This window comes from Nelumbo nucifera, chromosome 6, assembly GCF_055504915.1.
Source record: "Nelumbo nucifera cultivar China Antique chromosome 6, China Antique-T2T, whole genome shotgun sequence".
Classification (NCBI taxonomy): domain Eukaryota; kingdom Viridiplantae; phylum Streptophyta; class Magnoliopsida; order Proteales; family Nelumbonaceae; genus Nelumbo; species Nelumbo nucifera.
Window position 1 is genome coordinate 13,183,177 of NC_142654.1, and position 25,903 is coordinate 13,209,079.

General features: G+C 36.3%; 2 protein-coding genes across 2 annotated transcripts; both read left to right on the top strand.

Moving 5' to 3' along the window:
• LOC104588683 (histone-lysine N-methyltransferase SUVR3) lies at positions 1–4,227 on the top strand. The gene is made up of 2 exons (XM_010246726.3): positions 1–999; positions 3,586–4,227. Exons 1-2 carry the CDS (start codon positions 99–101, stop codon positions 3,636–3,638), a joined length of 954 nt encoding a protein of 317 aa, XP_010245028.1. The 5' UTR covers positions 1–98; the 3' UTR covers positions 3,639–4,227.
• An 8,537-nt stretch (positions 4,228–12,764) lies between these two features.
• LOC104588696 (alpha carbonic anhydrase 1, chloroplastic) lies at positions 12,765–18,105 on the top strand. Its single transcript, XM_010246737.2, has 6 exons — positions 12,765–13,055; positions 13,512–13,726; positions 15,968–16,074; positions 16,541–16,643; positions 16,774–16,956; positions 17,850–18,105. Exons 1-6 carry the CDS (start codon positions 12,989–12,991, stop codon positions 17,982–17,984), a joined length of 810 nt encoding a protein of 269 aa, XP_010245039.1. The 5' UTR covers positions 12,765–12,988; the 3' UTR covers positions 17,985–18,105.
• The last annotated feature ends 7,798 nt before the right edge of the window (positions 18,106–25,903 follow it).

The window sequence follows — 25,903 nt, forward strand, 5'->3', positions numbered from 1 at the left end:
CCGGGTCAATGGCGGGTTGAAAACACTGCTTCCTCCGATGAATATTTCCCCGCTCTTCAAACTCACACGCAGGCTCGTCTCCCTTCTAAACTTTGCTGATGTTCCAGGAATCAAAGAAGATTTGTAGTCGCACAGCGGAAGAGGAACTCTTCGAATGCGCAGAACTTGTCCTCCCATGGCTCCCACTCTCAGATCTTGCTTCAATGTCTTCCACCTGCAAAAGCCTCCGTCAGATAGCTAAAGCCATCACCACCAGGAGAATTTTCGATGCTTCACGGAGCCTCGAGAAGCACCCAATTCCTTTCATCAACACTGTCGACGCCCAACCCTATTCCTATTTCATCTACACGCCGTCTCAAATCCTGGGTCTTCCGGATTCCTCTCCTATATACCAGCCCTGGGGTTCAAACCCTAAGATACCCATTTCAAATTCGTGCCCAATGACCGATTTAAATCTGACAATAGGCTTAGTCTCTTCGGTGGTTGAAAATTGTTCTGGGTGTGTCTGTAAGAACTGTTCTCGAGTAACGAAAGACGGGGATCTCGAGTGTCCCTGCTGGAGCATCCAACCCGAGTTAATGGGTTCATGTCTGGTCTCAGAGATGATGACTGAGTGTGGATCGAGTTGCGTTTGTGGGTTGGATTGTGCGAATCGGTTGACACAGCAAGGGGTTTCGGTTCGATTGAAGATTGTTAAACATCGGAGGAAGGGCTGGGGCGTGGAAGCTGCTCAGTTCATTGGGTGTGGAAAATTTATCTGCGAATATGCTGGTGAGCTCTTGACAACGGAAGAAGCCAGAAAGCGGCAACAGAAATATGACGAACTTTCATCAAGTGTCCACTTTTCTTCTGCTCTCCTAGTTGTGCGTGAACATCTCCCATCTGGAAAGGCATGCATGAGGGTGAACATAGATGCCACAAGAGTTGGAAATATTGCACGCTTTATCAACCATTCTTGTGATGGTGGCAACCTGATGACAGTGTTAGTAAGAAGCTCAGGTGCGTTGCTGCCTCGTATTTGCTTCTTTGCATCTAGAGATATACAAGAAGGTGAAGAACTTACTTTTAGTTATGGAGATGTTAGGACCAGGCTGAAGGGCCTGCAATGTTTTTGCGGTAGTTCTGGTTGCGTTGGATTACTGCCATCAGAACAAACTTGAGTTCTTCCTCTCACTGAACCCTTTTCTTTATGCCATTTAGTGAATGTTTTAAAAATTATATTGAGGAAAAAAAAAGGCTAAAATTCAATGGGATATGGTACCATTCATTGTTTCCTGGAGTGCGTAAAAGAGAGTAGCAGGCGTACCTTTGAAGATAAATACCGCACAAGGAAGGTGATTGTTGATATCTGCTACCTGGTTATTGAATGGTTTCTTCCCTCATCATGAGTTCACGGATATCTGAATAGAAGATTTTTGAGGGCAGGTTTTGCTTTCACTTGATTTAGATAACCAGGCAGGTTGAACAGTAATTAATTAACAATGTGTACTTTGCTATTTTCTATTTTGTGGTAAAATCTCATCACCAATGGATTATATCTTCTCTCTCTTACCTCATCCTCCCTCCACACCTCTCTCCACCATTACGTCATTCTCTCTCCCTCTCGCATGACATTTACTGAGACAGTCACTGTATGTGTACATTGTACCACTATTTTCTCTTTATCTCGATGATTAAAAAACTTCTAAAAAACATGGGAAAATGAATATCCACATATCTATAATATCTTGACTAATTACTTTTAGTCTCCCTTCTATAGTATACTAGTATATATATGTTTAGGTGTGCCATCAAACACAGGGTTACACAGACACAGAGACACTCCAATTCTCTCCTACTCCACACTAAAACTCCTGCTTTTGGGCACTAAAGGGGAGATTTGGTAAGGCCAAAAAAAAGATCCTGAAAAATTTACAAGAAAGATCTAACCTCAAAGCCACTATATGGAGAAATATAGGTATACAATGATCACTTCACAAAAGATTACGAGCAGAAGTTTATGGTTAGGAAACTATTGAAGGCATGAGAAACATTCATTATATTTAAGAATGGCATATTTTCCAACTGCATCATGCATGGAAAAAGTAGTTTGTAAAGAATTGACAATTCTTAACAGGATCCTAATTGGATTCAAACTCATAGAATTAGAAAATGAAGGTTCATAAAGTAGTCTGCAGTTTACCAGTTCATTTCAATAAATCTTTATCTCAACCGTACGGAAGATCAGCTACAGAAATCCTATTTCACTATACCACTATTGAGGACTAAGTTGTAAGTCCTCAATAATTTCTCCATTACCTTGATTTATGTCCTTTTATGAACTTCATGAAACTTTCTTAGAACTATTTACATTAGTGGTTTCTAAGCACGTGAAAGCACTGTCTTAATCTACTTTTTCTCATTTGCTGATAAAAAAATCTACTTTTCCTCATTTGTTCACATATTAGGGCTGGTCCTAGTATGTTTTTTTTTTTTTTTGATAAATGGGCTGGTCCTAGTATGTTTTGTTCCTTGGTTTCCCATATAACAATATATGTGGTCTTATACCTGTCTTATTTTTTTATATGAAAAAGTCACTTTCATTAAATTTGGAACATCTTATACAAGATACACAGGTCCAGTCCCTAAGAATAGGGATTCCAACCCCCAAAAGATAATTCTATTACAACAGCCCATATACACCTATAAATTTTATCCACCCTGCTCGAATTCTATAGGAGATATCCTCTTAAATCTGTCCTTCACTATGGATTATCAAAGCAAGGTAGTGAAAATGGTAACTTTGAGGACTTGCTTTATAATCCTAACTATACTCTTGCTTCTATTCATTTCATCACTATATTTTCCAGATATATTCTTAGTCCCACTTATTTTAAAACCTCTTTTTTATGCAAAACCATCTTGCTATACTTCTGCCTTTGCGTTTAGCCACATTCTTGTCATGCCAACCATTACTATGTTGTCATCATACAATATTTTTTTTATTTTTTTGAGAAAGATATATTTTCATTCATATGAGACCCATTGTAATTCAAACTCTCTCATCTCCCAGTTTAATATTTAGATATGAGTGACTTCACCATCTTGCATATCCTTGATTAGGTAGACATATATACTTGGGTTAATTTCCTTCCCAAAACCTACCAATATTATCTTTCCAGGGGACCCAAGTAAGTAACATATGAGAATGTCTCCTCCATCCAAATTCTGGTACACCTCAGGCAAGAATCCTCTGCCTCTACATGTTGCTGGACAGATCAAACTTCATTTTGATGAAAATTATCTTGGAAACAAATGCCTCTCCGGGAATGATCTTCAAGGATCTCAGAAGGTCTCCCATTTGGTAGTTTTTGACCCATTGAGAATGCTGATGCAATTAATCTGAAGTAATGACCTTGTTCAGCAGCTTTAGAACTGCAAAGAGACTTTAATCTCTACTGTGGATTGGCTAATAAGGCTGTATTTCAATGGATACTTCCAGATCTAAATAATGAAGCTCATAGTTCAGAATTCAGATAAGAAGGGTATGGTGAAAGGTCTTTATTCTACAGAAATTATTCCTTAATTTTGGATGATTTGTCACAGGAATGGAAAGTTGTGGCAGGGTACTCTTCAAGAAGGCAACCAGAACATGTTGAATGGGAGGCGCCAAAGCTAGGAAAAAAGAAACTAAACTTTGATGGGCTGTTGTTTGGGTAATCCATGATTGTCTAGGACTGGTGGAGATATTGGATATGACACAGGAAACATTTTATTAAGCTTGCCAGGTTCATCAAGTTCTGGTACATCACCATTGGTCGAATTGTTAAATCTCATGTAGGGATTAAAACTTGCTTTAGCAAATAGCTGGATCGAGCTACAAGTTCGAGGAGATTGCAAAGTAGTCATAAATTGGATTGAAATCAGGATCAGAAGTGCCATGGAGTCTTAGGTTTTTAATCAAGAAGCAAAGACTTTGGTGGCATCTGATGTGAATTGCTCATTCAGGCAAGTTCCCAGAGCTACAAATGGTTTGGCATACTCAATAGCAAGGTCAGGAGTAGAAAGGACCAGCAGTTGTGAGGAATACCGGGAATGGGGCATAAATTGTAAATACTGATACAGTAAAGAAAAGGATGCAATCAACTTTCTTCTGTTTTAGTTGTACTCTTCTATCTCTTTATGGATGATAGGGAGGCTGTTCTTTCTGATTAGTATCAATCAAGTTAAATTAATTTTTTTTTATCAGTCAATCAAATTTTATTAACTATGAGAAAGGAATTGTATACAAGGCAAGTGAAGGGAGTGTGCCTAGCACCTCTTATAATTCTTATGCTGAAATCTGCCAGTATTACCTTTTTTTTTTTACAATTAAAAAGAAAAAGAAATTTATTGAAAAGAAGAAAAGATGAGATAAGGTACACAAGATGAAGTATATGAGCTTTATGGCTCAAACATCAGTAAGAAAAACACCAACCTTGTCACAGAGCCTTATCGAGCCAGAAAAAAATACAGCTCTACTATCCCTTTCATTTAAAAGAAAACAACCCTCTCCTCACCTTGCTTCATCATTCAATTTTTCTTTTTTATACACCTAGTCTATTACTTACAGTCAAAACAGATATGGGAGCATATTTCCCCAATACAATTGGCCTCTCTGCACTCCTTGTCTGGACAAAACATCATCTGTACTGTTTTTTAACCTTTCAATATAAATGCAACGCATGATTTTTTTATTATCAAAAATAAAAAAAAGATGCTTCTATTCCTTCGTAGTTTTTTACTCAAAGATGGGGTTGCTCTACATTTTCTATATCTTTATACATCCTCTCATGTCTGATGTCTTCCTTTTTTCCTAATGAGTTAATTACTTTTCTTTATAAGAAAATGAAAGAAGAAGGATCTTCCATGGTTAATTTCATTGACCATAAAGCCTGATTTGCTTTTCCAATACATGCAAGGCAGACCTTAAATCAATTAAGTCAAGAACAAATTTCGGAGTTATGGGAAACATTATCACAATTTCAACTAGAATCAATTCTTTAAGATGATATGCTTTTTTTTTTTGATAGATAATATCAAGTCCTTTAAGTGTGTTTGGTTTGAAGGAAAAAGTAGGGAAAGGTAAGGAAACCTTTATAAAACTTGTATAGGTTTCCCTACCTTTCCCTACCTTTTCCTTCAAACCAAACATAGTCTTAGGGAATTGAAGCAAGATGATCCTGTATGCCTTTATCTTTACAGCTTATTGGAATGTCTTGAATAAGCTCTGGGAGGATTACTCTCAGTTTTCTCTTCAGAGGCTTGTTTCCCAGGACCATATCCTGTGAAAGTTGCTAATACATATGACATTATGGTGGATTTTGGGAAGCATGAAACAGACAAACTTCTAAAAATAGAATAGATATATAAGATACTAAAGAGAAAATAAAAGTTAACCTCAGTCCCTTATCACTAGAGAGCTTGAGGAGGTTCTTTTAAAGGGCAATTGAAGACTCAACATGAAGGCCAGAAACTAAGGCCTTGTTCGCTTTTTGGTAAGTTATTTATTCGGGTAAATGTTTCTTAGGAAAGATTTACCCAGGTAAGTGTATTTTTCATGTTCTTTTATTTTTCACATAAATAAGGAAATGACCATCTTAGCCATAAAAATTCATTATTAAAAGGGACATTTTTGTCCCATTCAAGTGCTGGCAATTTTCTCCTAGGTGGAAAAGTTATTTACCAACCTAGGAGATGAGTATCACTTATTTGGAAATAAATTTTCTCTCATCCTCACATAAATCTGAAAAAAGAACATGGTTTTCTTGGTGAATGGGAATCAAAATTCCATCGACCAACTTTCCCCCTCTCAAAATCCAAGAAAAGAACACCCCTCACCTATGTGAGAAACTAAGAAAATCAGTTAGTTTTGATGGAACTGGTTGATGGAATTGTTTCACTCTTTCTTTTTTTTTTCCTCAAAATATGGAACTTCTCTGCTAGGCAAAAGGGCAGTCTTCTTTTGTTTGGCTTCTTCAAAGAGATCAAGCTTCTCTATCCCTTTGATTTTCTACAAAGTTTAAAGGAAAATCTTTGTAAAAGAAGATAAAATGAAGGAAAAAGAAAAACAAATTTGAGAACAAAAACTCAATAAGAAAAAGAAGAATACGATCACTCGAAGCACACAATTTTGAGAAATCAAAAAAATAGAAGCACTGCACTTGAAATTATCCCTATGCTTGCCATTTGAATTGATTGCTAGTGATCTGAAATGGAAGGAGACTGGATCTGCTCCTCATACATGGCGCCTCACAGGTACATCCCACTGTGCATTAGGAACATCTCCCGTATTCATGTGTTATTATTTACGGGAGATGTTCCCAATGCATGGTGGGATGTACCTGTGAGGTCGTTGTGAGGCACCATGTGTGAGGAGCAGATCCCACCTCAAATGGAAGAAGCATTAGGTATGAGAAATAAAGGTAAAATAAAGCGTAACCTACCTTATAATGCAAGTTTTACGTATACATTTTATCATAATTAAATGATAATGATATGGTTAGATAGAATGGTTTGTATATACATTTATTAGAAAATAATTAATAGAAGACAAAGAGGGGAGAGTGAGTGGAAGATGAAGGGATGAGTAATGACGTGGAGAGAACTAAAGAAATTAACAGGAGAGACTAGAGAGAGAGAGATATTAGATATAGTAAGTATATAAGAAATTTTAGAAAAGAGAGATGTTTTAAGAGTGATTCAATGACATTACATCATTAACAAGAGAACGACAAAAGAGGGGTTCTCCCTTGACATTAAGGAGAGGGCTGGAAGGAAAAAAAGGAAAGAAAGCAAGAAAGTGAGAAGGGAAGGAGGAGAGGATGAGTGACGTATCATTCCTTGTTTTATACATATAATATAAATGAAACCCATATAAAAGAGATGGTTTCATATCCCAACTTTAGTCTATATACAAACTTTTGTATATCCAAAGGGTTCAATTATGATATGGAGAAGACAAGATGCCAGAAAAACTTAAGCCAATTAATCAACCAGTATAATAAAAGAGGTGATCAATCTGGTGGTATTCATCATAATTCATGGGGGTTTTGATTGGTCAAAGCTCTTCTAGTATCATGTCTTTCTAGTATCATAGATTTTTTTTTTTGTATTCAAAATACCCTTCTTATTTATGCAATTTTCTATTTTATCATTTTTTGTTTAATCTATATTTATTATATTTTATATTTATATGATATAAAAATATTTTATTTCATCTATATCTATATTCTATAACTTATATAAAAGAGAGAGTTTCATGTCCCAATTTTAGTTGATGTTGCTATTTATACAATTTTCATTTCTATCTTTATTCTCTCTCTCTTTCTCTCTCTTAATGACTTCTTATAGTGCATCCGCACATGCCACATTGCCAATCAACTGCTATAGATAATAGATATAATATTATTGATGCGCAATGGGGTCACTGAAACTTGGAGAAAAAGCTCTGAGGCGAGTTTGAAGACACTGTCTTTAGAACATTATTTGCCCTTACTCAGTTTTCATTGAGTTTGCTGTTAGGTTACAAGCAAATCCATTCCCAGAATACAATAGAGCCTTAGGCAAGAATTTACAACTAGCAAAGTTGAAGAGTCTCCAAAAAAATATTCCGTGAGAATGTAGCAGACCGGATTGATAGAAAGAGAGAGAGAGAGAGAGGGAGTGAGTGAGTGAGTGAGTGAATTTCGAACTTGTGTGTGAGATGTCTGATTCATGCTCCTTAAATAGTTTCTAAAGATTTATGAAGAAAATGAAGGTGGTAGTTCAAAGAAAGTCACCTTGAACAGTCACAATGTTTAAAAGGTAGTTAACAATTAATGACTGTTAACTTTGAATTGTGCCTCTTGATCACACCCGATTGAATCGTAACTGTTGATCACATCAACGGTCAGCATCGTACCAAAATTGAAGTCACCCTTCACGAGCAAAGTGTGCCTTTAAAACACCTCATTACGGCGTGCATTGCACGGTAGCAATCCTCCATGCTCTCCTCTTCTATTTCTAAGGAATGTAAATCAGCTCCTATTAAAAAACTCAAAACAAAACTTGTAATTTCCCAATGTGGGACAAATTCAAAACTGGTTTTAGTAAGAGAAAAGTTGTTTTCTAAACCAAATGTACAAGTACAATTTCTCGTGTAATTAACAAATCAAACCCATTGGATTTAATCTCTAATGAGATTAAAATCCTACAGTTATGTAGAAAGTGAAAGGTTGAGATTCAAGTAGATGAAAAGATGAAGCACGTCTAAATTTTGGGATCGATACATGTCCCAGCTGCCCCAAGTAACCCCACGTAGTACTCCAGCCCAGCCTAAGGTTTTCACAATATACATGTTACGAGGGAACCCCCCCCCCCCCCCCTAACTCCTTGTATTCGGTGTTTCAGTGGCTTCAATACATTTGTTTGTAAATTAAGTTAATAATCAATCTGTAAGGAATATGAATACAAATATGTATAATGCAAATACATACAAAATACAAGACTTTACATTTTACATATTTGTATTTATATTCTTTCCAAACTGAGCATTAAAAACACTGATATCCAGTACTCCAGATGGCCACCTCCCTGGATTGCTTAGTGAATCAATTTGAAAGATTACTCCATGTTCTGAATGAAATGTCTAGCCACTAGGATTTCAAAGGGATGGTCCTCACTGCTAAAATTGACCCATTCACCACCTTTTTCCAGAGGGATCTTCATGAATTAATTAATGGCTTACTGTGTCAATCTTTATCAGACAGTCTACTCTAGCCATTTTATGTGGCAGAAAGAAGTTGAGTTGTGGAGTCTACCCCAGCTTCTCTCTAGGGATATGCTCCCTTTCACTAAACAAATAATTTACGGAATAAAGTCCTGATTCCTACACTTGAGGTGGGAAGTAGGCCTCCCCAAGTTTGTGATTCTCAAAACCACTTCTTTTGTATCATTACTTTTTTACCATTTCTTTCGAATCTCATTTTGAATTCCATTTCCTTATGTTTCTTTCCATGATCATCTCTTCAAGATTAATTCTAGTCTGTGAGGTAATCCATATTGTGTGTCTGTCAGACCCAGTTCCTCACAAGATCAATATCTTATTGGAATCTTAACAACATTACTCTTGTGAGTAGGGCATGCATGATGTCTGACTCCACTGAAGAATAATGCTTTCTTTTGTGCTTTTGCTTGCTTCTCTTTTAGAAATCAAAACAAATTTCCTTTTTTTTTTTGTAAAATGATTCAAATTAATTTTGATAATGTCTAAATTAGTTTTATGATCATGTTATCCCTAACAAATGTTGAATGCATTTTTCTGATTGCCACTACTCTCATCAGAAAAGCACTTTTCAAAACAAAGGATGTTAGTGGATAAAATAGCCATGTAAAAAAAATGGGGGTGTATTAAGGCTGCATTTGGCATTCCTTATTATTTTAAAGACTTATCTCTTTTTTGTAATTAAAATGCATGTTCCTATAAACACCGAGTTTTTAACTCAAAAAAAGGAGATACGTCCTTAAAATAAGGAATGCCAAATGTAGCCTAATCAACCTAACATACCATTCAGCCATTAAGGAGATCAGAACCTACTTATTGACTTATCTTTACCATATAATGCAGATAAATGCCTTGACACCTCATATCTAAACAACCACCTTCCTTCTCCCTTTGCAGGAGCCAGACAACTAAGTAATTTGCTAAAGTATGAAGCAATAAGTGATTTAGTTAAGTCACTTCAGCCATTGTCAAATGGTCCCTAGACCTTTAGCTAGGTCTTGCTTCTCAGAAAGGGACCGCCCACATCATTAGGAGGGGTGAACAGAAAGAGACATATGAGTTTAATCAATGAGTATCTCTGACCTTTCTTTTGGTGGCTGGCCCCTTAAACCATGAGTGGACACCATTGTTTTTGGGGGTTTTGTTATTTGTCTTCTCATGTTAAAGCTGAGGTTCTTTCAGGACTAGTGATGGTGGAGGATTCCCCAGCTTTTAATTTGTCCATTCTTCTTCTTTCTTTCTTCCTTCTACAATATTCTACTATCTGATAGCGCATGTAAAAAAAATAAAAAATAATTAATGACCAAATTATAATTTAGGGGTGTTATTTTTGTTTCGAAAACTTCATATTGGTGAACATCTCCTAATCTTCCCACGCTTGAAAACAAATGCAATAAAAAGAAAACACACACGCACACAAAATCCACCACTAAATAGGATTCATCATAGAAAAGTCCAAAAAAATAAGCTTAAAATTGGTGCATTTTTTGATATGGATAATGCTTAAATAATAAGTCTCTTAAGTCATGTGATGAAACTGGGTTTTCTAGTGAAGGCTCCATCTATCACAGGTAGGTCTTCTAGAGGGAGAAAAGAAATTCTACAAAACCTCTTGAATTCAATGCAATGCCTAAAACAAGATGGACAAAATAATTTGATCGGGTAATCAATTTTGGTGTAGGCTTTTCCTGGGGTAGTCTTTGTGTTCTCATTGTATTGTACCAACTCCATTATCGACTTAGAGTAGAGAGAGAGAGAGAAAGAAATGTCAAAACTCCTGCAATTCATTATGGTTGCGTTTGGAAACAATGCAAATATGTAGAGTGTAGAATGGTTCATATAAATTGTAAAGTTGGGTTAACTTTGTATTGACAAATTTACCTTCTTATTAAACAGACTTCTACCTGTAATGGATGCAAACATGAATTCCAATAAAGCATATGCCTTTTTCTATCAAAAGCCCACTTGAATGCAAATTTACTTCTTTTTTATTTAAGTACTTTTACATCTCATTATCAATATAAATATACATTGAAAAATGTGTTATGTCATTTGTCAATGCATAAATGTAATATTGCGAAACATAGACAAAAGTGAACCAGAATACAAATTTACCCTGAACCGGGATTTACACTCCATTTGCATCATTTTCAAACGCAGCCTAAGAAAACAAAAGTTAATTAACTTTTGAAGAAAATAAATGAGAAGCTTTCCTTCCCAACGTGCATATCTCTCTTCTTTTATTTATTTGCTTCAGCAGCATGCATCTCTTTATTGCATAAGAGATTGGTATCAGATCATATTTGGGGAAAAAAACTCGGATAGAGACACTTAAGCATAGACTCGTTCTATTCTTATTGCTAGTGACATCAAATAGTTAATTAATAGGGTAAACTCTGTATAGAAGTGTTTCATTTATCTACCTGATTTTCATTTTGTGCTAGTTTCTCCCTTTAATTATCACAATTTAAGTAAATAAGCTCTACGCTACCATTTCATTAGGAAATGCTATATTTTAAATACCCAAATTATCCTTTGGGATAATTTTGCCGTGTCTTCTTCATTTCATTTCATATATTAAGACAAGAAAGGGAATTTGTTCCTTGAACAGGGATGATAATCTCATCAGCCTAGTTTTAGCAACCAGCAGCACAAAATGATCAAAATTCATGGTTGCTGTCATTTTAAACCTTTCAATGTATTCTTATCAAATGCTTATCAAATGTATTTTTTTTTGTAATAACTTTCCCCTTGAATCCTTTTTCTCCAAAGTACTGGTTGTGGGATTAGATTTTACGTCAATACTGAAGCAAATCAGCTAATACACAAACGAGTCAGCCCTCGATTGATGTGTTAGAAAATGCACTTCATTAAAACTAGTGTTGTCCTACTTATTAATTGGAATATGGATATATAAACCATTTTGGTCATTGGCTCACAGGACTGTGATTCAATCCCTCCAATTTTTCGGCTCATTCAAATAAAAAAAATTAAATTATAAATAGAAAATAAATCATTTTTAAGTTATTTTACATGGGCATAAGCTTAAAATAATAAATACCCCCCCCCCCCCCCCAAAAAAAAAAAAAATAAAAGAAGAATAAAAAACGAACCAACCCAAATTCGATCGATCCAACCCAATAATATCAGATTAGTTAGGATTGACCAGCCCAACCTAACATCATTAGGATCACTGGATCAGCTTAGTCTTGGCCGGTCGGCCCAAATGCCGGACCTCATGACTGGCCAAACCTCCACCCTTTTCAGAAAAATGGCCCAAAATTAAGTAATAAGTAACCAGTGAGAGTCGATCTGCGTCGTCTACTAAACGCAACAATACTCCAAATCGTCCGCCTCTCATGCTACCAGAAGATGATCAGTCTCATATGACATTTTCTCTTTGTCCCATCTACCCAAGAGAAAAAAAATAGTGAGGACTGAGGAATTCAAGCAAACATTTCAGATTATATTTAAAGAATAAGACATGGTCAATCTGTCGGTTTATATTATCCGACTCTGCTTCCTCACAGCAATGTATCTGCTTAAGGAATCCACCTCATGTCATTAAAGTATATAAAACCTCTCTCTCTCTCTGCTAAGGAATCCACCTCATGTCATTAAATCAAGGTTTTTAAAATCGATCCAACAACAAACCGGTCAGGGGTTGGTTTCTGGGTTGAACTATTCTAATAAAAAATTAAAAATTAAAAAAAAATTAAAACGGTCAAAACCATTCGATCCAATTGTCTGAATCAGCAGTTTGTTGATCAAATCAACATTTTTTTTTGACAAAAACACCTGACTAGTTTCCGATTTTTCTGATCCGACCATCCCATCCGGTTTTGAAAACCATACATTAAAGTACATATATAGAACCAACCTCTCTCCATTCTCTCTCTCTCTCCAACTTAGAACTTAGGTGTTCAAATGCGAACCACCTCTATATATAGGCAATGACTACTCCAGATGTTCGAGGAAGACCAACTAAGTCTAGCCACAAATCTCTCTCTAAATTTAGCTGGAAGTTGGGGTGGCTCCTGGTGGTGAATGAAACAACCACCATAACCTCAGCCACATGAAGGTGGTATAAGTATAAGCAAAGAGAACCTCAATCTTTTCTGGTTCATACCCAGAGCCAGACCAAGAACAGGTCAGAAGGAGGGGGAGAGGCGATAGGGAGAGAATTCAAGACATACATCGCCAAATATGCCAGCTCCCGTCGCCCTTCTCATCGCCGGACTTGTTTTCCTGCTCGCCACCCCTTTAACCCAACGTAAACACTCTTCTCTTCTCACTTATCCTTCATCATATGTTCATCTCTCTCTCTCTCTCTCAGCTGAAGCATGAGAAGAAGCTGAATCTAACCAGAAAATGAAATTTACCTCCTTTTTGGGTTGTTCTTCATTATTTTAACCATTACTTCTGTTTTCTTTTTGTTTCTTCTTTCTAGCTAATTATCTCTCTCTCTCTCTAAACACACATTCTGCTTTCTTCTGCATTTTTTATTTTTGAATTTATTTATGTTTCTTTCTAAGGAAAGTGAGAGCCTGGAATGAAGAGTAGTTTATTCTTTCTTTTTTCTTGTGAAATTGTTTCTTGATTTTTTCAGCTGAAGCATGAGAAGATGAATCCAACAAGAAAAAAAAAAAAAATTATCTCCTTGGGTCGTGCTTCATTACTTTAACCACTAATTCTGGGTTCTTGTTTTTGGTTATTCTTTGCTATCTAGAGCACGAATACATCCCGTTTAGCTATGTTGGCTCGACCGGCCCTAACAAATGGGGAAGCTTGAACCAGCAGTTCTCTGTATGCTCAACAGGAAAGCAGCAGTCTCCCGTGAACATTGTCAAGGATGAAGTGGTCTACAATCCGAAATTGCAGCCTCTAATCAGATATTACAGTTCTGCCAATGCTACGTTAATTAATAGAGGCTTCCAAATCGGGGTACGGGGTTTGTTTCTCTATGTCCCTCAATTTCTCTCTTGTTATGTATGCAAAATCTGGTTGGTCCGGCCGGGTTAATTGTTTTGGTTGATTCCAACCTGCTTCAACTTGGGCTTGTTAATTTCCAGTTCCCAAGTTAGCAAACTCTGATCTTGATAGATACGTGTCAATCCCTCAATTAAATATTGACACGTTGAGCCCATGTCAGCCGCAACCATGATGAATTGGCTTTCGCTCCTTTTATAAAAGAGGAAAGGGTTCGGTTCAAGTTCAGATCTGCTCCCAACAATGTCTTAACAACACATTACAGTCGTACATTGGGAAGGAAGATGCTTCAAATGTAAGGCTGCATGGGCTGTTGGGATAGTGTTGGGAGTGTTGTGTTGATTGCCAATTCATAGGAATATACAAAACTTTCTAGAAACAAAGAGGCATGGCCTTATCATCCACCATGAATAGGACCCTTTCATCTTTTACTTGGCTCCGACCCAGTGGACATGCATCCATCCAATCATGCATTTTCAATGTAAATTTTACAGTTTACCGATTCAAAATAGAAAAAACAGATTATTTTAATGAAATGTTAGCCTGTCTCTATTCAATTGGAGGACCAGAAGGAAGTGCTACAACTGTGGTCACACGAGATGTGGTCTTGGACAGCCAGCCTTTTGTTAAAATTCAAAACATCACATGATTTGCTGATTTATTTTCATCACTAAGTATCATAAGATAAGGGAGTTCTGCAACCATGGCCACAGCAGATGTCACTCTCTAGGGTTCAAACCGCAAAAGGCAGGTTCTATGCATTGTACATGCAAGTCGACTTACTTACATCCCCACTAGCCTGTTAATTGGGTCTAGCTAGAGATCGGCTTCAGTGCTCATAAGACTGTACTTATACTGTTTATACAGTCTTTAAAATCACACCTTAGGAATATCTTCGTACTTATATGCTTTTTTTTTATGGGTACTTATATACAGCACCCGGCTCTATCACTTGGCCGGGTCCATTTAACATTTGATAAAAATTCAATCCAAGCCTACCCAAATTGCAACCCTGAACCCTACATATAGCATGTCAACTCTATGGAACCAAAGCCAAAAACCACAACAAACAACAATTTAGAAACTGAGTATGTTTGGATGTGCTTGGCTTGCTTGGACACTATAAGATATATGCAATGAATCAGAAATTGGTTTAACGTAGTTCTGTGTGCACCGGTCGAGTTATAGACTGCATTGTATATTGTTATTTTCTGGCTGCTTGTGGCTTGGCTTGTACGTAAAAAGGTAAAATGGTCCATACAGCCGTACCGGGGCTTGCTTGTCTATTAGCCTGGCTGAAACCAGTCTAGATCAATACCCCTTACACCCAACCCAATGGAAAGTGAACTCAGATCTCTTACTGACAACGAGGGTTCAAAATATGGATACAATAATATTCATTGATAGCTGAATAACAATTGTTTTAGGGTTTGGCCACTTTGATGGGATAAACATGCCTAAGACCAATCCTCGTAAAAAAATAAAAGAAACAACACTATAACCGCACATCAGGAACATCGAATACAGCTACACATCCGGGACATGTCAATATTCTTGATGTACGGCTCCCATGTCTTGTGGATAGCGTGTGGGTTGCAAATCCAGAGTGAATGATAAGCTTGGTTGAAGTGGTACATAAAATATGTGATGTGGCTTTGGAGTTTGGCCCTATCACCCCATGGGAGGGCAGGTGCTACATGCGATGCAACCCCACTAACTGGTTAGTGGTAACAGGGATGCATGGGCAGGCCCACTGCAGTCTGTTCTTCCATAGTTTTGACTCTGTGCCTTATCAAACGAAGGGGTGCTGAATGACTAACTGAAATATTGGGCCATGGTTATCAAAACTGGACCGAACGGGATGATTGGACTGGAAAATCAGGAAAATCTTAGAATCGTTATTTTCTTAAAAACCGTTGATTTGGTTAGTAAATTATTGACTCAGGCTGTCGAACCATTCAATAATTTTGGTCATTTTTTAATTTTTTATCAGAACGGATTGCCTGTTTGGTTCGAATGATTAAACCGTTTGGCCTGGGAACCAGATCCTGTCTGATTCAGTTTTAAAAACCTTTGTAAAAGATCTATAAGAATTGACAAGTGTAATGGTTTTCTTGGCAAATAGGATAGGATATAAAACTAGAATGAGATCTTGATAAGTTGGGTTTTCATTTGTTTTCTTCTTCTCTGGTGCAGTTGCTGTATGGGCATGGCGTTGGAGTGTTGGATATAGATGGAAAGAGCTACAACCTCCTACAAATGCATTGGCATTCCCCTTCTGAGCACACAATTGATGGAGTCCGGTTTGTCCTCTCTCTCTCTCTCTAAATTAAACAAAATGAAAAATAAAGAAATTTTGTGACAAATCTATAAATAGGAGTTTTGGCATAGGTTGGCATTTGGCAAATTGTTTTTAATCCGCGATTTAACCATTCAATTGGATTAGCCCACAAACCTTTTACCTGCTAAAACGTTGACCTCGTCAATGACCTAGTGACCTGATCATCAATTGATTGCTTGACCTGAAAAGTAGGTCATGGTTCAGATATTAATTCTTTCTTTTTTCTGGATATTTTACTTTTATTTGGTCCTCTTAAATAATTCCTTCTTTACCAACAATAGTTTTCATAAAAGCATGACGAGGGCTGCAAATGGTACCCAATTGGTCCAAATTCAGATTAAAATTCAATTTAGTAAGGATAATCCGAGGAGGTTCATCTAATTCAATTTAGTAAGGATAATCAGTAACTAAATATTGAACAATTACAGCCATGCTGCGGAGCTTCATCTAGTTCACGCGGCCGACGATGGCAGTTTAGCAGTGGTGGCGATCCTTTACAAATATGGTGATCCCGATCCGATTCTCTTTCAGGTCAGCACAGCATTGCAACATTAATATTTCCTTCCACTCTTTAAACAAAACAAAGATTAATTGAGACCAGCTATAAGCTTACTTAGATTACTGGTTTCACTAGACTAATTATTTTCTCTTGGAACTATAGCTAAAGGGCTACATAAATGAGCTGGCCAAGGAGATTTGTGCAGGCGATGAAGAAGCTCATATCCCTATCAGCCTAGTGAGAACCAAGCAAATTAAGCGAAGCACTCGGAAATATTACAGATATGTCGGTTCTCTTACCACTCCTCCCTGTACCGAAAACGTTATCTGGACTATCCTTGGCAAGGTACTTAACTGTATCATTAATAGCGCGTACTTTTTTTAGACTTTGACAGGAGGAAGTTGATGGTTCTCATCGATCAAGAAATTCATGTTGTTTTTTCAGATTTATATGAGGATCAGGAAAAATTTATTTTTCTAGGCATCACTTTATATAGACCATTTTATACTCTATGAGACAAAAATACCTCTTTTAATAATGGATTTTTATGACTTAAATTATCATTACTTTGTTTACCTGGAAAATAAAAGAACACGAGTAAACTCACTTACCCGGGTAAGTAACTGGTCGATAAGCAAATGGGCCTTATCATAGTTTTATCATTATACATATAAAATTATGTATAGTGAAGGGAAACTGATGATTGATTTTCTTGGGACGTGATTTTCAGAAAACAAAACCATTTTCGTAATTCTGGTTGATAAATATTAAATTAGGTATCATCAATGTTTTCAACCCATAGTTGAAATGGCCAATGGGACTATTCAATCCATCACCTAAGGCGAGATTTTTGGGTCCATTTCACCCCTAGCAACTTATTTGCAAAAACCATTAACTAGGTTGATGATCAAGTGGCTCAGCGGGTGTCATGGGTTAGACATTAATTCTCTTTATTTTGTTTTTATATTAATTTTTAGTTATCCCATCATTAATAACAATAATGATCACTTATCACATTTTATTTCTATTTATTATGATGAATATATTATATTGGAGACATGCCAGCTTTTTTATATTTTTTGTATTATTTTATAATTATATTCACTTTTTATATTTTATTATTTAATTTATGATATCATGGCCAGGTCAATGAATCACTGACCTATCACTTAGATAGAAAAGTAGTTTTGTTTCCATGTCAGTTTTAGTCTGATACCTAATTGCTTGCACTCATGCAGGTGAGAGAAATATCCAAAGAACAGGTTCATAATCTTACAGCTCTTTTGGAACCAGGCTACAAGAACAACTCAAGGCCTGTGCAGCCATTGAATGGGCGAAAGATATATCTATACAATGAGAAACACAAAAACTAGTGAAAATTAAAAAATTCTCTTATGTAAGCTTGTGAACCGTAGACACCATTATCAACAAAGTTGCCATGGATATACATTACGAGCAATGAAGGAGAAATACAAAAGATCAACTTTTTATTAACTTGTTTAGGCCTACCACGTTAAAAGTATTGATACAATATGTTCCATTCTACCTTTAAATGATAAAGTTATATATCATTTAAGTCGATCCAATGGATGATAGGGGTGCAAGTTGGGCAGGCTGGGTCATGTTTAAGCTCAACTTAGGTCCAACCTTAAGAATTGGGCTTAAGGCCCGAACCCAAGGTTAATTCCAATCAATTAAATCCAAGTCAAGCTCGGGTTGGTCAATCAGTTTACATTAAAATTTAATGTAGTATATTTTTATGTAGGATTCAACTATGATACTGGAAAAACTCATAACTAAAAAGTAATAACCATTGAGGTGGTTAATTATCAAATTCGCAGGGGTTTTTTATTGGTCAATGCCCTTTCAGTATTATGTCCTTCCAAAATTATAGATTTTTCTGTTTATGTATGCAAGTATATATGTATACATACAAATAAAAAGGCCCAATTTCTAGGCCCAGGCCCAGCCCGATCACCAAAAATCCTTGTCCAGTCCATATAAAATTGTAGACTGGATCAATCCGGACTTGAATCAGGCCCATTCAAGTTATATACCTCTAATGGGTGATTCAGCCCATTTCCAACCCGTTAAGCAGGTGTCCATATGTCCTCAACTATTAGAGATTACATTCCAGATCCCCTACGCTGCTTACTAGGGTGAAACAAAGTACGAAAACTGAAAGTAGTTTGGTGGAGGGGTGTCAATTGGACTGAATTTGGTCCAATCCAATACAGTCCAATGTGAATTCATTACAAATGGATTAGGTCTAATCCAATCTAATAAATATTTTGGACCATTTTGGATCGGTCCAATTCAATGTTTGAACCGTATAATTTGTTTTAATTTAGATTAATTTTAAACCCAAACCTGGTCCATTGACACTTATATTTTTATCTTCTATTAATGAACCAGATATTGGCTCAATCCAATCCAACCCAATCCAATATAAATTCATCTATGGATGGACCAAGTCCAATCCCATCCAAGAAATACTTTGAACCATTAAGTCTGGACTGGTCCAATTCAATATGTCTTGTTGGTCCGTCCAATCCATCCAAATTGATTTTGATTTGGACGGGATCCAATCCAAAAATGGTCCATTGGCACCCTTAATTTGGTGTTGACAATCGACCACAAGGAGGATTTGCCAGTTCTTTGTTTCACCTGTAATGTTTGCATCTGAGCTGAAAAATGAGGCTGAATTTGGAAGGAGTACAAATGCAAATATGTAGAGTGCATAACCTTATATTTTTTATTATTTTGTATATATTTACACTGTACATATTTGCTTTTGTACTCTTTTCAAACTGAGCCGACCAACCACATACACACACAATCATTGGTTAGCAGACTGTCTAATAAAACTAATAAACAATCCAAATTAGAAACCCAAATTAGATGATAAATTTTGTAATTCCAAAAAGCACTCTTAAGTTGTGATTTCTGAAAATTGTAAGAACCAAACTCATCCTAATAATTGATTCTTTGAAGTAAAAGAAATTAAAAAAAATCATTCCACAAAGTCTGCTGAAATCAAACTCAAAATAGTATATTCTTCCTAGCTATTTGATTTACATGGGAATGTGAATAGGAATCAAAACCAGATAGAATGGATCCGGGAAGGAAGGGGAAGAAACGATCATTCCCTCTGATCAGGGAATGCCGTTCAAAAAAAAAAAAAGAAAAGGAATCAAATTCTAATTCGGCCCAATCAAACAATTAAACCATTCTGATTCTGGACCCCTATTCTCACGAATCAAATGAATCCTTAACCGAATACAGCCAGTTGCAGCAGAATGTATGGAGATGTATTATATGTTTAGGGTCTGTTTGATTTACAGTTGGAATTGGAATGGTCTATTCCCATAATCTGTTGGTTCAGACATGAATGAGAATATGAATTGGAATCAGTAGGAATGAGATTTCATTCCCAAGAAAAACACAAGAAATGGTCATTCCCTCAAATGGAAAAATGTCATTCCATCGGGAATGAAAATGAAATTCTGATTCCGCTCAACCAAACAGTCAGAATCTAAATAGCTCATTCCAATTCCCATTCCGATTCCAGACCTCTATTCCCGTGAACTAAAAGGGGTCTTAGAGCTTGGTTTTCAGGAAAGCTTAAAGATTAAAAAAATAAAAAAACTTGCCCCAAAATAAAGGTTTGCTTTTGAAATGAGGAAAAGATGGAAAACCTAACCACAATAACAAATAAAGATCAATTTCTCCACGAATTCCTACCAACTTTTGACCAGCCCATTAACAATGCGGCGTTATCCTTCTCAGTTGCTTCATCAAATTATTGATTGGATCGGATAACCAACAACAACAATGAAACCAATCATATCTCTTTTTCATTTTCTGATTTTTGAGTGATTTAGTATTAGAGGTTTTTGACACTGACCCGAACTGTACGATCGTATTATGAATTTTGAGGTCGATTAAACTCAAATTACTATTAAAAATGAAACTGGTGATCGAATCGGTCAGGGGTTCGGATCCCGATTGGAACGGCCGGCCCATTCTGACAAAAAAGTAAAAAAAAAATTAGAAAATGGTAAAAACCGTTCGAACGATTAACCGGCCGGTTCAACGGTTTGCTGACCAAAATCAATGATTTTAGAGGAAAAAATGGTTTGGAAGAAAACAGAATCGATCAGATGACCGGTTCCCAGTTTTTCCGATCCGATCTGGTCCAGTTTTGAAAACAGTGCATTAAACTATTTATTGAGGATATTTTTTTGAGATTTGCTACAATTGGAGTATGTAACAGGTGTCCCATTACATAATGGTCTCATATTCATGAGTATTTCACTCACATGTAATGGGACATGTATCACAGACTCAACTGAAGTGTAGGAAGTCACGTGCATTACATCTGATATATAAGTCTTGTCCTAACTATATGGGGTTTGCTACATTATTTTTATTTTATTTCTATGGAGTTTTTTTTGTTATATCTCTAACTCTTCTAGCCCCTTTTAATTAACTTTTAATGAATCATTTTTTATAAGGGTGTTGTAAATGGTCTTCTTTGTACATGATGAAATCATTTCAATTTACTTTCTCTCATTTTATCACTTATTATTTGAACTACTTTTTGTCACACCCATTTTTTAGAGCTGGTCTTACAATGATTTATGTAGCATGGAGCAAAGCATTGGACAGTTAAGAAACAATATTGCTTAAAAATTTGATATTTTACTTTAAAAAACCAGAAATAAATCCATGATTTAAATATATTATATGAGAAATGATATTTATATCCGTGTCCATATCCATATCTAGACATACATCATTGATTGTATGTATCTTTAACCTCAACTAAGAATAAGAATTTTTATCCAGCCCCAGCCAATTAATTATTTGCTTGTTCTTTATATGCATGATGATAACTATACCAAACAAAGGTCATATTATGATCACATCTATGAATAGTCTAGGGGGTAATTTCTTGGTGTAATGGTAAAATCTTCAGCTAACAAGAACTGATCCCACACTCGTCACATGATGTGTCTGCACATCTCACCATAAAACTAGGACCCACCATGTATGAGATGTGTGGACACAGATCATGTTAGAACATTTCTTTGGTGGGTGGAGATCTGGACCTGTTTAACAGGCTGTGGAAGCAATTATAATGCCCCACACCAGCCATAAAATACATCAGACCCACATCATTCAACCTCTCGCTTGTGGGGCCCATGCATTTCTTGACTGGCGCGGGGCATTATCATTGGAAGAACAGATTTCGTCCGCACAACGTCCTTACAACAATTGCAGCCATACATTGGAAGCATCTCCATAATTGCATGTTTTCATTCATGGAAAGGCGTTTCCCATGCACGACTTAAAAGGATTGTGAGGATAGTGTGAGGACCAATTTTGTGAGGATGAAATCCAAATTCTACCATTGGTTTTACAGCCTGCTAAACAGCCATCTTGTTCAACTAATCCTAATTATTGAAATCAGCCACTTTGTGCAGAAGAAAGCACCCGTGGTTTAATGACTTGCCCGTGACACATCAGAACTTTGTTCCTGGTGGCAAAAGTTTCATCTGAGCTTTGGTCTTTCATAGTTTAGGCACTGAAATCAGAACTCCATTGAACTTGATATTGCTCACAAACCCTAACCAGTAACCAGATGAGATCAGATGTGCTCAATTTTCTAGTAATTGGTTGAGAATTTTCACTGGTCATTAAACTAGCATACATTTATTCAATTATATAACAAGTTTACAGAAAAATCTTGTATCACCAAGATATCTTCAACTCACAGCCAGCTTCTAGAGTCTCTATTTGTAGCATTGTTTTCAATCTATAATTGACCCAATTGGTTGGACCGATGATTGTGACCCGGTCATAATACCGGTTTGGATCAACCTCCAACCCACTATTTTACAAAGAACCGCCGACCCATCCAAACCACTGATCCTTTGATCCAAGGGAACTTTTACTTTGGCTATGTATTCTTGTAAAGCAAGAGGACCTTCTAGTTGGCTATATATTCTTATGGGCCGATGGACCTGAAAATCTGAGCCCAAGAGTTTCAATGGGCCACAAGCCTATAATTAATAAAATCTCAAGGTGAAACGTCCAATCAAACAGTCTAAGCTAGTGAATAGTGATTAATGGGCAAAAAGTGTCGGTGCCCACAAAGTGAAGAATTATGGGCCATACGGAGCGGTTGATTCACATGATACGTGAATATCTTGGCAAGATTCTGTGTGCAAAAAGTTCTCACGCGACGCACGAGTCAAGCACATCCCCATCCTGCGTGAAACAATGAGATCTTCCCTCCATTGATGCGGGTGATTCACTCCTAGTCCTAGTCATACGTGGCCAAGAGATTTCCACGTGGCAAGTTAGAATCGTTCAATTTTCAGAGAAATCCAGTCCTGTTGACCACGTATCACTTTGAAACTTTCTAAAAACATACTCATCAAAGATTTGGATGACATGTTTCAAACATTTTCAGCTATTAATTTCATTCTATTGGCAGTGAAATTTTTTTTCAACCCACTCAAATTTGTTTCGATGTGAATGGCATGGAAAGCAAAATTGTCACCGTAAAATTGGTGAAAACCTGGGTCGAGCTGTACCATCAAGTTTGTTGGGTTGCAAATTTCAAGCTGAAAGCACACTTTTGGGTTGCTTATATGCTAGGCAATAACTCTACAATCAGCCTAAAGTTCAAATATTTGACTCGAAAATTGGAATGTATAGCAATTGATTGAAAGCATTTGAAATACAAGGCTACACGATTTCAACATTCTCAGGTCAACATAAAGCATGCAATTGTTGACTTTGATCCATCAGCTGGATTAGATATATGCAGATGTCCATTCACTTAGCAAAGAGTAGAAAATAGAACATAATTAAATTATTAATAATGTCATTATCTAAAGTGAATCCATGTGTTTTGGAAAAAGAAATACAAGTTTATAACTTAAAATTGTTGCCAATCTGTGCAAAATTTGCAATAAAATTTTATTTTGTTTAATATATTTTAATTTTTTTTCTTATATGCTGAAAGTAGGGAAGATTTGTGTGTGTATCACCACCTGATTAATTACCACTTTTTATGATATTGTTTGACTTGTTATAAGTTTTTCTGATATCATATATTTCTAATTAATATCATGTATGTATGTCTTTAATGGTCATATAATGACTTGATCTACGTTAGATTACTCGTATGTTAGACCATAATCCAAGAGAAAACTAACAGTTGAAATATTAGAAAAAAAACATGTGTTTTGACTTTTGATGTGAGTGGAATATAATACAGGGTCCAATTCCATTGTTTGAGTTCAGTTACTTTTGTGATGGATTTTGAAATTCCTATAGGGAGAGATCAAATGGAGAGAGTAAAGAGAGTCCAGATTGGCTGGAGACAAATTCTTATGCAGCGGAAGGGCAGAGCAACCCATAACGAGTGAATGCACCAGTGTTCTGTACATTTAAGATGAACAATGGTATTCCCTCGTGATGCATTGCTCAACCTGTTGAATATGATTTTGTCTCCAGCCCATCCAGTCTCAAGTATGCAAATATAAATGTGAGATTTCTAATTTATGGAAACGAGTTTGGCATGAATATAGAAGTTTTTTATTGGATTCACAAGGTTCAAGTGTTCAAGGGAGCAGACCACGGGACAAGATTGTTGTGGGAATGGGCTGTCAACTCAAACATGTATTTTTGGTCGTTCATCAGCAAAGCATGTGCTGCCAACTAATTTCTCAGAATTTTTAAATTCCCCCTGTTTTAAGTTGTGGATGGAAATGAAATCCCTTTCCTTGTAAGAGTAGTTTCACAAGCAAGGTAGACCTTCATTTCAAATCAACGGGATAATTGATAATTGAAAATAGACTATGATATACACTGTTTGGTTCTTTCAGGTATGGTACTTTAGAGAAATGCGTAATGAAACTCTTCATTTTTAGGTGATGTTTGGCATTGATGTTAATTTCCTAGAAATCGGTACTACATTGGATTTGCATCAGAAATTGAAGTAACAGTGATTTTTTCCTTGTTTGGTTGGCTGATTATGTCGATTTCTGGAAAATCAGCAAAAAAAAAATCCCTGAAATCAGCTTGGATGAGGTGGCATCTTATGTGACGGGCGAGACGGTGTTCAAGTGCTTCAATGAAAAATAATAACTATTGAGAATCAATATTAATCTCAAAAGTGATTTCTAAAAAATTGGTTGACATGAAGGAAATGATACCGAATAACAAAAGAAGAGTGATTTTTGAAATCAATAAAAGATAGAAATGGTAGTATTTTTGAAATAATAATTCATTTTTATTAGTATCCATGTAAATGTGTTCCAGAAGGCCATTATTGAAGCAATAAATGGAATAAATTGAACTATATTTTCATAATTTTCTTTTCAATGGTTGCATTTGTTATTTGTTTCATCAACTAAAAATTTACAAATTGAATAGCTTTCTGTCCATAAGAAGACAAGACAGCTCCCTTAAGAAGTGAGTGATCTCTTGCAAGTTGAAGAGACTAAAAGGGATAAGTGTAAACCAAAAAGGACATCATTCAAAATGAATAAATTGATTTTAACAATCATAATCTTAACAATCAATCTGAAATCAAACAGAAAGAAATGATAAAATAGGATTTATGTAACCAATCCTATATGGTTGAAATAAGGTTTGCATGACGAAAGTGTAAACTCTGGTTCATTTTTGCTTTAGATTATTTTTTGTTTTATTTTATTTTATTTTCATCCCAAGCAAATAAAACAATTCAGGCTGTTTTTTCAAAACAAATAAAGTTTTTGAGAGAATGACAGTTAAGTCCAGAGTCAGAATTTATAAGCTTAAATATATTTGGGATATGCACCAGTTCGGAATTGATGCCAATTCAGAATGTTTATAACTCTCCAGTGAAAATCAGAAATTTGCATTGGATCTGTCGGTACTTATTAGAAGTTTTTTATTTTTTAAATACAGAATCCAGAGACACGGCACCATCGGCACATGGGATAGGCACGTACCACCGAATTTCGTTTGGTAATGTAACAAACCTCAACTAAAATTACCAATACACCCTTCTCAGTGGCCACGTGTTAATACCACTTGGAGAGTGATTTGGACTCCTCTCACTTCCCCCCACTAACAAGTGACAACCCACGAAATCAAGTTTCCTCGTTTGACTGCAACAGCCCATGCTGCCCACCAGAACTCTAACCTACGCCGCTACCCTCATTACACCCACCCCACCCCCACCTTTCCCTGTGCCCCTCCACACTAACCTCCTGCACATACGTAC